This window comes from Stegastes partitus, unplaced genomic scaffold, assembly GCF_000690725.1.
Source record: "Stegastes partitus isolate 25-593 unplaced genomic scaffold, Stegastes_partitus-1.0.2 Scaffold503, whole genome shotgun sequence".
Taxonomy (NCBI): Eukaryota; Metazoa; Chordata; class Actinopteri; family Pomacentridae; genus Stegastes; species Stegastes partitus.
The window spans coordinates 162120-176416 of NW_007578234.1; the positions used below are offsets into that span (position 1 = coordinate 162120).

The 14297-nt window shown below is 44.4% G+C and overlaps 3 protein-coding genes across 4 annotated transcripts in view; 2 read left to right on the forward strand and 1 right to left on the reverse strand.

Moving 5' to 3' along the window:
• The window catches only part of fyco1b (FYVE and coiled-coil domain autophagy adaptor 1b), a 20978-nt gene extending 16276 nt beyond the window's left edge, over positions 1-4702 (reverse strand). The window contains exons 1-4 of the mRNA XM_008287488.1: positions 4619-4702; positions 3983-4067; positions 3680-3786; positions 1948-2073 (exon numbers count right to left, since the gene is read on the reverse strand). Of these exons, the coding sequence (XP_008285710.1) occupies positions 1948-2073; positions 3680-3786; positions 3983-4043 (294 nt within the window). The 5' untranslated portion in view covers positions 4044-4067; positions 4619-4702. The remainder of the gene's footprint in view (positions 1-1947; positions 2074-3679; positions 3787-3982; positions 4068-4618) is intronic.
• Positions 4703-7820: 3118 nt separating this feature from the next.
• The window catches only part of LOC103361433 (uncharacterized), an 8322-nt gene continuing 1845 nt past the window's right edge, over positions 7821-14297 (forward strand). Inside the window, exons 1-2 of the mRNA XM_008287510.1 lie at positions 7821-7973; positions 9253-10358. Coding sequence (XP_008285732.1) covers positions 9277-10358 — 1082 coding nt within the window. The 5' untranslated portion in view covers positions 7821-7973; positions 9253-9276. The remainder of the gene's footprint in view (positions 7974-9252; positions 10359-14297) is intronic.
• The window catches only part of LOC103361420 (chemokine XC receptor 1-like), a 9681-nt gene continuing 5760 nt past the window's right edge, over positions 10377-14297 (forward strand). Inside the window, exons 1-2 of one of the 2 annotated variants that reach the window (XR_520405.1) lie at positions 10377-11510; positions 12127-13712. Coding sequence is in view for 1 of the 2 variants with exons in the window: in XM_008287496.1 (XP_008285718.1) it covers positions 12168-13238 (1071 nt within the window). In the remaining variant the exon portion in view is untranslated. Of the gene's footprint in view, positions 11511-12126; positions 14137-14297 lie in introns of those variants that run through there. The other variant, XM_008287496.1, reaches the window with a different exon arrangement.

Sequence of the window (14297 nt, forward strand, 5' to 3'; positions counted from 1 at the left end):
ATTTATGAGCGATCCAGACTCTCAGCTGAGGGAATGTGTTTATCTGCTAACATGCTGAGCTGTGCGTCACTAATAACACTGAATGAAGCCGTGGAGTTACAGCATCACACGCTGTAAGCATCACGTTGCCATGGAAACCAGACATGTAACGCCACAGTTGATTTTGAAATGCTGCACCTTAATAGATATCTACTTTATTACTTTCTATGTGGACTTTTTGTGAGTGTCATCGTCTACTCGTAGTTTGCAGCCAGCTGACAGACCTTCCTGAGAAAAACGCAGCTAAAGTCTGGATAGGAAACCGTATTTAGTTCATCGCACCGAAAACATGTCGGAACATGACCTCAAAGCCGAGGTACGTGCTAAACACGGAGTTCATTTTATGCGAAGGGGTTTCAGTTTGTCCTGCCAAAACCCGAAAACCCACATTTTACTGTGATGTGGAACAGAGCACATGAAGAAGTCACATTGAAGAAGCTGCAGCCGGGAAATATTTACTTCTTTACTTCATAAAATACCCTAATTGACAGATCAGCTGTCAGAGTAGTTGTTTCAGTCTGGACGACGACATTCAGACGCCACCACTACATGGAGACTACATGTACATGTGTAAGCCCAGACTCTCCAATACGTTGGCAGATGGAGGATTTAAGTAAGACAACAGACACACAGATCGACCAGAAGGACACCAGCTGGAGATGTCTTTATGTCTGCGACCAATGGACAGGACGCAGACGACTGAACAAGGAACAGAATTTAACATGAAAATGAAAATAAGATTTTTTTAAAAAGGCAATATTCTAAGTTAGAATACTGAAGGCAGCTAATAGATGCTCCGGACTGAACGGTGTGATTTGAAAAGAAATGCCCGCTGACCCACGAGTCCCTAAATAAACTTCAACAGGCCCACAGTTCTCCAGTGCCTATAGAGCAGAGCATGTTTATTATTCAGCCCTCTCAGCTCGTAACAGGCTCTTCCACAAACACTGGAACGAATCAAATATTCCATTTCTGCCATTTTTAAATTCAAAATGTAAACCTTTACTGGTTCTCCAACCTGAGGATCTTTATGCTTTTCCTTTCGTCACAGATGACAGCAAACCAGATGGTCGGACACACAAGACGTCTGATGATGTCGCCTCGTCCTAATATCACTTCCTGGATATAATGAACTAAAACAGCCTCACAGTGAACCATAATCCACGACTCCAGCGTTTGCATGACCCAACAGGGTGCTCCGTTATGGATTATATGTAATCTTATGTAAGTTTAGTTTTTTTTAACGACATCGTCCTCAAGGTCTGAAAGACACAGAAAACAACTCTTCACACTTTAGACACATCGTAAGTCTAGAAATCAATTAACAGCAGATTTCTCACATTTCATGAGTTGATGGTGAGAATATTTTGATATAAAATCTTTTTTTTTATTTATTACTGCTCATTCCAGCTTCTCAAATGTGAATTTGACAAAACAAGAACTGCGAATATGTTAAATAATCAGTTTATGGGCTAAACATCAGTAAAGAGAATAATCAGGGGATGTATTGGTTATAATTAGCTGCAAACCTATTTACATACAACATAAGTCGTGTATGTTTCAGGCAGAAACTAAACTCTGTTGAGAGGATTCAGGCACAAAGCATCGAGCCATCAGCTACGATGAAGGCTAAACGATCGACAGGTAACATCTAGAACAAACTAATCTAACAACGCTCACCGCCGTGGATTCCCGGGACAGGAAGTCAGGAAGAAACGGTTCAGGTGCGACACAGCGAGTGAATTAGCAGCAGCGAGTCTCACCGGACCTCAGCGACCAGAGGATTAGCGGTTATACAGTCACTGTGTATTTGTGTTTGTGCTTGTGTTGCACGCCACACACTCGCTGTGTGTGTGTGTGTGTGTGTGTGTGTGTGTGTGTGTGTGTGTGTGTGCTGCAGAGGATTACCTCGGGAATGGATTTAACAAAACGGATGCCATCGTTAGCTCCCTTGATCTTAATCAGGCAGTCGCAGAAGTAATCCCAGTAGTCTTTCCTCTGGCCAAGGAAGGTTGTCTTCTCCTTCTGGTCAAACTGAGAAACACAAAGTGCCTCATTGTTACACCTGAAGTCTTCTGTGATGCCGGACTCCAGCGAGGAGCCGACAAGCTCAGCTCTGAGTCGATTCATGGGAGAAGACTGATTTATTTTCCCTTTATCTGACATTTCTCTAATCGCTTGCTTATTTTTTACTCACAGTCTCACCGCTAAGCTTTCTGCTCACAAGTTTCATTTATTTTATGACCACACAGTGATGTTTTCTTATCGTCAGTATAGTTCTCAGTAGTTTTTGACGCCTGGGAAAAAAAACTCCCGGACACACTGATCTGAACAGTGGAGCTGCGACAAAGAGTGAGTCAGCTGAGAATCCATGTTTTGATCATTTAATAAAGTTCACTTTCACTGTCTTATGTCACAGTTAAATTAAGATTATTTTTAGTCTTGGACTGTCGCTTAAACAAAACAAAAGGAATCAAGAAAACAATCTGCAGCTTGATTTTAACAAACATCTCTCGTCACGTCAGCAGCATCGCTCACTTCAAATGAAAACTGAATCACCCCATTAAACTGTAAGCAGCAGTTTGAAAGGTCCTCACTTTGTGTCGTTCAGGTTTCTGCTTCGTTTTACCACGGCTCTGTAGCGCCCGGTTTCAGCTGCGTTCTAAAGCAGTCAGTCGCTTTGAAAACCAGCAACCTGCTGCTGCCCAGGAGCCCTTCAGGAAAGAGACTCTCTGATCACGTGACAGCCGACACAGACGTGAATGTTTGTGTGAGACCAAGACTTCCTGTTGCTTCTAATTTTACCCATGAATGATCGCTGTATACGGAGAGTCGTGGCAGAGCCGCCATTGGAGAGTTAGTTAGAAAATCTTTAGCTCAGTTGCTTGAAAATGACTATGAGGTGACAGCTGGTTTCATCAGGCAGCTACTGTTTCACACTTCTAACAACAGAAACAGAACAATATGTGAATAAGAATAACAATATCGGGAACATGTGAGCACAGTGAGCAGGAGGTAAGTCAACAGATGAGGTTAGATTGCACTGAAGCACAACAGCTGCCTTGAAAACACAGAAGCCATCCAGTCCTAAAGCTTCCTCTTGAACTTTTTCTCTAAACTCTGACCTGTGGAATACCATCCATCCATCATCTCTACACCTTAATCCTCACCAGGGTCATGGGGGGCGGAGCCTATCCCAGCTGACTCAGGGTGAAGGCAGGTTCACCTGGACAGGTAACCAGTCTATCACAGGGCTACACTTAGAGACAGACAACCAAGCACACTCACATTCACACCTACGGACAATTTACAATCACCAATTAACCTCAACATGTTTCTGGACTGTGGGAGGAAGCCGGAGAACCCGGAGAGAACCCACGCTGCACGGGGAGAACATGGAGACTCCACGCAGGAAGATCCCGGGTGGCCTTCTAGCTGCGAGGCAACGGTGCTAACCACCGAGCCCAACGTGCTAAGACTCTTCAGTTGTTCAGATGCTAGGGGTGCATGAAGACTCTTGTGTTCACTCTTGCACTTGCTTGAGGAACGGCAGGAGCAAACATATCTAAACACATTTTAATAGATTTCCACCATATGGGACCCTTAAGGAAGCTTTGCTGCACCCGACATGACAACACACCTGCAGCAGGTACTCCAGTTTGTAGAAGAACTTGTGCAGGTTGGCGCTGTCGTCGGTTATGGGTTCGGCGCACTCTTTGTGTTCTCTACTCAACTCCAACACGGCGTCTGTCAGGAAAGAGTGAAGCATTGTTAGCACATCGCTGCAAAAGATCGCATCCAAACACAACTCTTTGTCGGATAAATTAATCTGTGATGCAAAACAGTTCCAGGATGAATCTATGACTGATCTGATTAAGTTCCCTGTGTGCACATTTCAAAATGTACAAACATGTAATGTGGTGTATTACATGTGCTTGATTACCGTGCAGGTCTCTGATTATCCTCTGCAGCTGTTTATCCCCAACAGACGGGGGGGTAGCCATGGTGGGGAGAGGGGTTTCTGGAGTCTGAAGGGAAATAAAGAGATTAAACTCATTTTGCATGCTTCTGAAATGTCCTCGTCATATGAGCACACTGCTCCTCATGTACCTGGATGTGCATCATGACAAACTACAGCCTGTGACTATAAACAACGTGGAGGGGGACAGCCTGTCACAACACTCCACAAATGTAAATATCCAGCAGAAGAGGGAATGGATGAGCTCGTTGGTCACACCGGTGAGCGGCGTGAGGCAGCAGGTGCAGCAGGTGCAGCACGACGGCAGGTGAGCCGCGCGTGGCCACCCTCGTCAGCTGTCACTGACACAACATTCACGTACATTTAGTGGAAATCACAAACCAGAGCCTCGCATCACCTTCACACTGTTTGAGAACGCAGCGAACAGCGACGTAAACATGGACCTGTCGACGCGCTGCAGAACCAGCACACTGGACCAGCACCTGCTCTCAGCAGCTCGGTTCTTATTTCATGTGAAATTCAGACACGGTTCACCGCAGTTCGGTGGTGAGTGGAGACAAACACGTTAGTATTAAACACACGACATCGCAGTATACGCACATGATGTGGGAAAGTGTCCGGAGCGTCCAGTTCAGCGGGTGATACAGCAGAAACTTGCTACCGTCGGAGGCGGGATCTCTGGATGACTGACAGGCGCATCGGCCAATTAGGTTGCGGCTATCGCTGCTAAGGTTGGTTGAGAAGGCAAATAGTAAATAAACACAAGAAATAAGCAGAAAGCCAGATGTGTACAAACAAACAAACACTCGTTTAAGCCAAAAAATGCTTCTAGTGTATTAATCACTCGTATATACAAAAATGTGTGACTTTTATTTAATTGTTATTATATGAACAGTTCTAACACAGTTATTAGACCACCTGTCTGAGTGTGTGTGTGTGTGTGTGTAGGTGTGTGTGTGTCATGCCGTTTAGGAAATTATTGAATGAATGAATCTATGACTTATTATTGTTCATAAAGATTATTTTACTTTATCAAACAGTATCTTCATGCCTTGTCAAACCACATTTAGGTGTTTGATCCTCAGAAAGGATCAAATGAAGCTGTGGACTCCAAAAATGCTGGTGACAGATTTGGGTAATGTTAAACAGGTTATGAGCAAATAATAGATTATGTACATTTAATAAAGTCACAGAGAAAGCACAAATCTAAACCAAAATTGATCTCCCTTTAACCCTGTAGACAGTTTTTCAAAATGCACCAGAACAGGTTTGGAAAGGAGGACTGGGTTAGCATCAAGATCAACCTGGTGAGACAACCCACACCTTCCAGAACGATGACACCAGCTGTGGGGTCTTTGTGATGCAGGCAATTCTATGAAACATACGTTTTTAGGTAAAGTTTTACTGAGTAATGCCAAACACAGAAAATGTGTTGTTTGCTAACTGTTCAGATGGCCAAGACGACGGTGATGGAATTTCCAAATGTCCCACCGTCGTTTGACGTTGACTCATCAAAACGGTCTCTTCAGCGTCTACGAAGGAGCATGGAAGAGGAAATTCTCAAAGGATCAGGTATTGTTCTAAAAACGAAATTATTATGATGACTACCTGCTACCAACTTAATTTTTTAAAATGTATTATTTACCTCTTTGCATATTGGTTTCAGTTTCAGAGGAGGATTTCTGTTCCTTCTGTGGAAGTGAGGACCTGCCCGAGACTGCAGCTGATGCCGTCTGAGTGAGGCTAGTTTAGCTGTTTCAAAACAATTAATAATATGAATGTTAGATAATATTGCCTACATTGTTTTATTCTAACTATAGCAGAATAAATATAATGTGATTGAAAAATGTATTCACTGACTGTTAACAAAGTCAGAAAAAAAAGTCAGACATTTTCATACGTACAAATTTGCTCCTTTCAAGATAAAAGCAGCAACATATGAAGCTACCATTTGTCCAAGCAATCGAGGACACCTTACAACACAGTTAGACAAACAGGCAGCAAAGCATCACGACGTTTGATCCGACAACGCGTCATTATGCTATGATAAGTTCATACAATAAATAAGCGTAAAAATCATCATCGGTGCAAAATTGTACATGACCAGATCCCGTAGAAGTGAAGCAGGCCGGTGGTTCAGAGAGTTGGGTGGCAGAAAAGGATCTGAGATCACATGAGGGTGTGTAGATGTGAAAGCATTTCAAGGGATGTGAAAGTGGTTGGTTATGAAGGGCCTTGAAGATGCTTGTGAACAGGGAGCCACTAGTTTTCCAGAGAACAGGACTAATATTCTATGAAAGAAATTCCATTAAAAAAAACAAGCAACTCTGGAATGTCTTATGTTTATGAGAGAAGGACCGTACGGGACAGAATTCATTACAGGGTGTGATCACAGTGTATATGAAAAAATGTTATTAATCAACAGGCAGAGACGATTCATCTTGTGTAGGTGGACATATGCAGAACGAGCAACAACATTAATGTGTGTTTGGAGAGATAATGTCCCGTCCACGTCCATACTCAAGGATTCGAGGCCTCCTATTGGTTACAAACACAGGTATACACGGACAGTGAAATGTGTTGTGCACCTGTTCCACACTGAAAGTGACCAGTTGGATTGTTATTGAGTCTGCTGTTTGAGGTCCAGCAGGCAGACAGCCTGAGGGAAGAAGCTCCTCCTCATCCTCTCTGTGTTTGCCCTCAGGCAGCGGTGGCGCCGCCCTGGTGGCAGCAGAGAGAACAGTCTGTGGCTGGGGTGGATGGGCTCACTGAGATCTTCCTGCCTTGAACCTGCATCGTTTGGTGTAAATGTCCTGCAGGTTGGAGAGGGTGGTTCTGATGGAGCGGACCACCCTCCTCAGGGCCAAGTGGTCCTGCTGGGTGCTGCTGCCCATCCAGGTGGTGATGCTGCCAGCCAGAACACTCTCATGGTGCAGGTGTAGAAGTTCCTGAGCACCTTGAGAGGGAGCTTAAAGGTCCTCAGACGTCTGAGGAGGTAGAGACGCTGTGGAGCTTCTTCACCAGGGTGTTGATGTGACAGGACCACGTCAGGTCCTGATAATGTTAACACCCAGGTACTTGAAGCTCTCCACTTGCTCCACCTCTGTCCCACTGATCCTGAGTGGGTGGTGTACCCTCTGCTGCTTCTTGCTGTAGTCCACAATCAGCTCTTGGTCTTGCTGACGTTCAGGAGGAGGCTGTTGTCTCTACACCAGTCCTCCAGGTGGGTGATCTCCATCAGATAGTCCTCCTCATGTTGTTGGAGATCAGACCCACCACTGCTGTGTGGTCAGCAAACTTAATGATGGTGTCAGAGTGTGATGTGGACAGGCAGTCATTGGTGTACAGTGAGTCCAGCAGAGGGCTCAGCACACAGCTCTGGGGGGCACCGATGTTCAGGGTTTCGCACTCAAACCACCTGGGGTCTGCTGCTCAAAGGAGGAAGGGGGTGACCCTGAGGGAAAGGAGGAAGTTTGGAATACAGTCAGAGAGAGGTTTAGCTACAGTAGATTTAGTACAAAGAAAAAGTTGCATGAAGGTTTGATTTGCAGTAAACGGTCAGAGAGGGACGAGAGTGGAGGAGGCGTGGTGGATAGAGCTGGTTGTCGTCAGCATAGCAGCGCAACCGATTTATAGAAAATACGGCCAAGAGGTAGATGGTAAACAACCAATGAGAAGGGGCCAAGAACAGAGCCCTGGGGAACAACCTCAGTAAGGACTGTGGTCCGAGTGTTTGACGTATGCACTGTAACGTGTGGTTAAGAGTTAAAGGGAACGATGCTCCTCACCTAAATGAAACCAGGCTGCCCTACCGTCGTCATCAGGCTGGATGATGTGAAAACAAAGGTCCGTTTCAGTTCGCTTTCGTTAGTGATACTTAAGGTTATATCTCAGTTCACCAAATGTTTGCTGACATCGCGTGAAGGACTCTGGCAGCTGTGCAACCTTTGTGCAGGTACAGTATGTCTCCGTATTTCTCAGTTATTTCTTAGAGACACAAAAAACTGCACAAATAAACACAAAATTGCAATTAAACTGTTTATTCTATTGTGTGTTTAAAACAAGCAGCTGTCACTGAGGAAAGCAACCGCTCATACTACATATTATAGGACAGAGTTAGAAGACAACCAAAGGAAGGATAATGAAATCTAACTATGATCATTTCCACAACCTGTCAGTTTAGGTTTGAAGTTAACTGAATGTAATTATGTCCAGACTGTTTTTATCTTTATTCATCTTTACACCTGGATGGCTGCAACAATATTCAGATCAAATCTGAATACCAGTGTTGGGTTGTGATTCCCATCCTGACGCTGATCTTAAAATAAGTTTTTATGATCTTGAAGTGCGCTGTATGTACACCTTTTCACCCTGAGGAGGAAATATGCTTTTAATTTTTTTAGACAAGATACAACAGACATCCTATACAATCAAAATGTCGTCACGGGTCTTAAAAAAGTCAAGTTTTTAAAAAGTTCACACCGGACCGTCTCATATTCGTCTGATTCTGTTTTTTTCTGTGCATGCATGTTGTTAAGCAAAAATCTGGGTTTGATCGGTAGTTTTTGAGTTCAGAATTCCTAAAGAAGGTGGAGTTGTGTCTATTTTTACATTGTTTTCTTCGCGCCGATTGGTGGAGCAAAGTTTGAACTTGAGAAATAATGTTGTTATAATCCTGAAAATTTGAGGGCTCGTCGATGTGTCCATATGATCTTTAATGGTACAAGTCTGCTTAGATAGGAAAATACAAACCAGCAAAATGATGGTGTCCAAACATGCCATGGTTTTTTGATTACCTTTTATATTATTTAGAAGCTTTAAACATGTCGTCTGGTGCAAACTTCATGAGAAAAGAATTAATGAGGTTGTGTTTTTTGCATTTTAAGGCGAATGTTTGATCGAGCAGGTCTGATGGTGAAAACATTGGAACTGAAGACCGTATGTACGCTTCAGTGCCAAATCTCAGGGCTGCAGCTACATTATTTCTCAAGTCATGGCTCTTCAAACATTGATCCAGAGATTAGCGATGCCAACACCATCACGACCTCTGACCTCTGTAGGAGTTTATAACAAACAACCCCCAGATTTTACACAGTCGGTTAACATTTACTAAGAACAGACTGAAGCTGGTCGGGGCATTCTGTGCACTGAGGTGGAAGGATAATAAGTTAAGAAGGAGAACATTTACCAGACTGTCTGATTTCCCTCTCTAACAAAGCCTTTCTTAAATTTAGGTTTTCTCTTTGTGCTGCAGAAAAATGACGTCAACTGAATACTATACAGACGCTACAAGCACCTCCTTTGAGTCGACCAGTGAGATCCCGTCCGACTACAGAGATGAATATAGTGACTACGGTCAATATGGTGACGAAGTGTGCGACAAATCCAGCATCATGCGTTTCGGGAACATCTTCACTCCGGTGTTCTTCTCCTTTGTGGTGGTCCTCAGCCTGCTGAGCAACATCCTGGTCATTGTGGTTCTGGCCAAGTACGAGAACCTCAAATCCCTCACCAACACCTTCATCCTGAACCTGGCTGTGTCGGACCTCTTCTTCACCGCAGGTCTGCCCTTCTGGATCTACTACCACATGCACGGATGGACTTTGGGGGACCTTGCGTGCAAAATAGTGAACTTCATCTTCTACATCGGCTTCTACAGCAGCGGCTTCCTCCTCATCCTGATGACCATCCACCGCTACATCGCCGTCATGTGGCCTCTGTCCAACATCGTGTCCACCACAGGCTGCTGCAGCGTCATAGCGTCTGTGATCATTTGGCTCGTGAGCGTCCTGGTTGCCAGTCCAGCCCTCGTCGGCACTGGAGTCGTGGACTCACATCACTGTGTGTATAAGGATTCCAGCTGGAGCTTGTATGGAATCTACCAGCAAAACGCACTCTTCATACTGAGCTCAGTGGTGTTCGTTTTCTGCTACTCTCAGATCATGTGCAGGCTGCTGCGGCCTACAGCCCAGAGAAGACGAAACAGAACTTTAAAGCTCATTTTCATTCTCATGGTTGTTTTCTTTGTGGGGTGGCTTCCTTACAATGCAGTAATATTCCTCCAGTCCTTCTATTTCTGGCCCAAAGAACCTGGCAACAGTAATGCTTTGGCAGAAACCTGTGAAGCCCACAAAAGGCTGGATTACGCGTTTTACATTAGCCGTCTTGTTGCCTTTTCACACTGCTGCCTCAACCCCGTGTTTTACGTGTTTGTGGGAGTTAAATTCAAGAACCACCTGAAGAAAATGCTGAAGAGCTGGGGCCACAGAAACAGCAGCATCCGCAGTGGGCAGAACCGACTCACCATCACGTCCATGACGAGCGGCGAGGAGTTCTCGATGTAGTCGGACCACCAGCGGAACGGAAACCTCGTCAAAAACCCACAATGTACATACGTAAGCTAGCTATAAGGCCTGCCTTGAAACAGTCTGTTGGGATGTTCATGACATATTTAGCATGAGCCAAAATCACAACAGGGAATAAATGATCGCTTGTAACTGTGTTTGGTGAAAAGAGCAACGCCGCCACTCGCTGTTTAATCACAACATGTACATTCCAAACTGATTGCTAACACGATCTAAAGAGCTTAAATACTGTGGCGTTCAATTAACCTCGCGGGCATCAGGTCATCCTGCTGAAGCGTCTGGAGAAGAATCAGTGTTGAATTTATTGAGCTGTAGCTGTTTTATAACTTTCACATGAGCTCCAGTCCTCCTGTACACGGCCATCAGACCACAATCAGTTCCTTCATTGCAGACATTCACTCCGTGACCGAAGCACACAGCCGTGGTCCAGAGTTTCAGGTTCAATGTCAGAACAGGGAAGAAATGTGATGCTTGTTTGAAGTTGGTTTTCGTGTCTTGTTGGATTCTTCTAAATGTTACAGAGCAAAAAAAAAAAAACATCCAGTGAGTGGCAGCTGTTAACGAGAGAGACGAACACCTCGTTAACGAGACGGCCAGAGGAGAATTTGGTTCAAGCTGGCAGGAATCACAGCAGCAGACTCAGACTTCCTAAACATTAAAACATGAGCGGGAAGGCACCCGACACACTGGGCTGAGTGTAAATAGTATGAGCTTCATCCTGTAGTTTAGTTAATCAATCTATAATTAAAGAGCGGTTTCAATGTGATTCACTCTGATTAATTACATCTTTTGTGTGTGTTTTTGCTCCAATCAACTCTGAATCTACATCTGCTGGAAGTGCAAAGTCTGTCTTTGTAAATAAAGATAAAAGTTGAACGCATGCCAGCGTGTACGACAGCTTCTCTCTTGTTGCTTTATATTAAAGAACACTGATGAAACCTGGTGCCGCTGCTTTCACTTCTCTATTGCAAAACACAGTCCGGTGGAAAGTCATCACAGGCGGGCGTTCAGATTCTGCTGTGTTGGTACTTTTCTCCGGTCCCGGATGGACTGAAAGCACCTGCAAGAACTGGGTTTATAAGACACAAGTGACACAAGCGCTGAGAGGAACCTGCAGCGACCCTGAGGTAAGGTCACCTCACATTTACTCTTCTAACCACAACAAAGCCGGCCAACAGGGACTTGACTTATACAATTATTAATTCATTCTTTTTGAGGACGCATAACTGTAAAAATCACACAGTTTTACTTTATGTACACTATGAAGCAATGCTAGATATTATCGTCAGATACTGTAGATTTACCAACAAGGACAAGAAACGTGGAATGAGACTCGAGACCACTGGTTAAAATGAGAATCAAAACGCTAACTTTAGATGTGCTGAACAGACAGAATGTGCACGTGTGAATGTGTTTGAGAGTTCCTCACTGGCGCTTAATTCAGATTCGTTCCATTACAACATGGCCCCCTTTCATAAGCGACACTGGACAGCGTTTTGTAACAGCGAGTCTCTCTGTGCACATTACCGGGCCGGAGCGGGATCTGAAAACCCCCCAAATTCACGTTTTTACTTCCACTGGATCAAAACTGTAAATCAGAGTCAATAAAAATGACCCTGCACACGCTGACCTGGTGCCAGTGAAGGACCTCCAGGGAGGAAAAATAAACACTGTTGATTCAATTCAATATATTGTGATTTTAAATGATTTAAAAAAGCAAACATATCCTTCTTTCTTCATCAGATCGATTGTCATTTTCCTCACAACACCTCAACGAGTAAAGAATGGCCCCTTCTTCGGATCCGTATGGAGATTATATAGAGCACCTCGACTATTATTACTACGAAATCTTAACCACCGACAACTTTGACTTTACTTTATCACATCCTCCAGGAGAACGAACAGTGTTTCAGGTCTACGCCGCTGCGTTCTGCACCCTCATCTTCTGCATCAGTTTGCCTGGAAACAGCTTCCTGCTCTGGGTCCTTCTGAAGGAACGAGCCTGGAGGACCACACACGACATCTTCCTCCTGCAGCTCGCAGTTTCCAACCTCTGCTCCACCACGACGCTGCCCTTTATGGCCAGCAATGCCCTCAACAGCTGGGTGTTTGGGTGGACGGCCTGTGGAGCTGTGAGAGGGTTTTTTTTCCTGGGAATGAACAGTTATCCAATAATAGTCACTGCCATGGTTTTGCATTCTTACATTACCGTGGTTCACGCTTCACGTGTGTCTGCGCAGGCCTTCAGTAAACGCCGAGTCCTCGTGGGCAGCATTGTGATGTGGCTGCCGTGTGCTGCTGTGAGCATCAGGGACTCGATGGATAGTGTGGCCATACCCCTAGGTGAAGATGAGATGTGTACAGGTGTAGAGTCGGCCTACTCGATGACTGTTAGCGTGTCCTTGGGTATGACCTTATTCTTCCTCCTTCCTTTAGCTATCATCACATTCTGCTACGTCCACTTGTGGATAACTATCAGACAGGGCAGGATAAACAGACAGGACCAGCCCTCCAAACTGATTCTAGGGATAACTGTTGGTTATTTCCTTTGTGTGGCTCTTCACCACATCACACTCTTAATGAACTCCCTGTACTTAGTGAACATTTTCAGATCTACAGCGTACCTGACGCACACGGTGCACTGTCTGATGTTCATCAGCTACCCACTGACTCACTTCTATTGCCTTCTGTATCCTCTGTTCTACATACCTGGAGCCCAGAGGTTCAGGAGGCATCTCCCCCAACGCTGTCAAAGAAACAGAGATGACAGTTCAGTGGCATTAGTCAATCTGCTAGAAACATGTGAAGACGAGGACATGATAGTTTGTCACGCCTTAACAAGCCGTACTTCGTGATTAGAAGGAACTCCTGACAGACGCCGGCCGTGAACGTTTGACTCGCTTCTTGTTTGTGACGGCAGCTTACAACTTGAAATGAATTTGTAGTTTGATTTTAGCTGCCAACAGCTGCAGGTTACATTAGCGCAGACACTTAAATGTTGTTTTTTATTTGCTTGTGCTTTGGCAAAGATAAAAAGACACCATCCAGACATGTGGAGGGATGTCCTTGTCTTGTTTGATTTTCACCACACGACTGATTGCAACAGAACAACAAGAAAACAAGAGTACTGATGAATCACTCATCGGGGGAACTACTCCTGTAGATTTCATCAGAGACGCTCAAACCGACACATAGTGAAAGACTAGACAGGATGCAGCAGAACTGACGTTTGATGGTAAATGCAGTATTGGTTTATAGGAAAGAGGAACAATCAACTAGGATAACTGTAAACCAGCTTTGTCTCTAACGGTGAAGAAAAACAGCAGCAGATTGAAATATATGAAACCAAATGTGGCGTCTTCGTTGTCATTCTTCTCTACGGATCCCGTTGTTGTGATGATGTGACTGTATTGAACAAATCAGCCCACAAGGTGGCAGCAGAAATGAACGGGAGTCTTTCTGATGGCAGCTCCTTCATGTCGTTTTGTTTTCAGACCAATCATGATCATGTGATTTATGGTTGTTTTGTTGAATCGTTTCAGTCTTGTGCTTCGACGTCACACTAACAACACCTGATGTTTTACAATCCGACTGCTTGTATTGTCAGTCACACTGTCTGTAAAGAATGTCTGATCTCCTGCTATCAGCCATCTGAGTCTGAATCAAATGGCTTGAAAACAGGGATTTGTAACGTACGATGATTCATCTGGTGTCCGTCCTCTAATTAAATGTGGTTATCGACCTTCCAACAAACTGTCTTTCTGTTTTTATAGCGTGCATGTCATTTCAAATGCGTTCTATTACAGCTGGCATAAACTGCATGATTCACTCTGATCAACTACAATGAGGACTTTTAATTCACACATTTTCACATCCTGTCATCAGCATTATTCTCATGCTTTTCAAAAAAAATC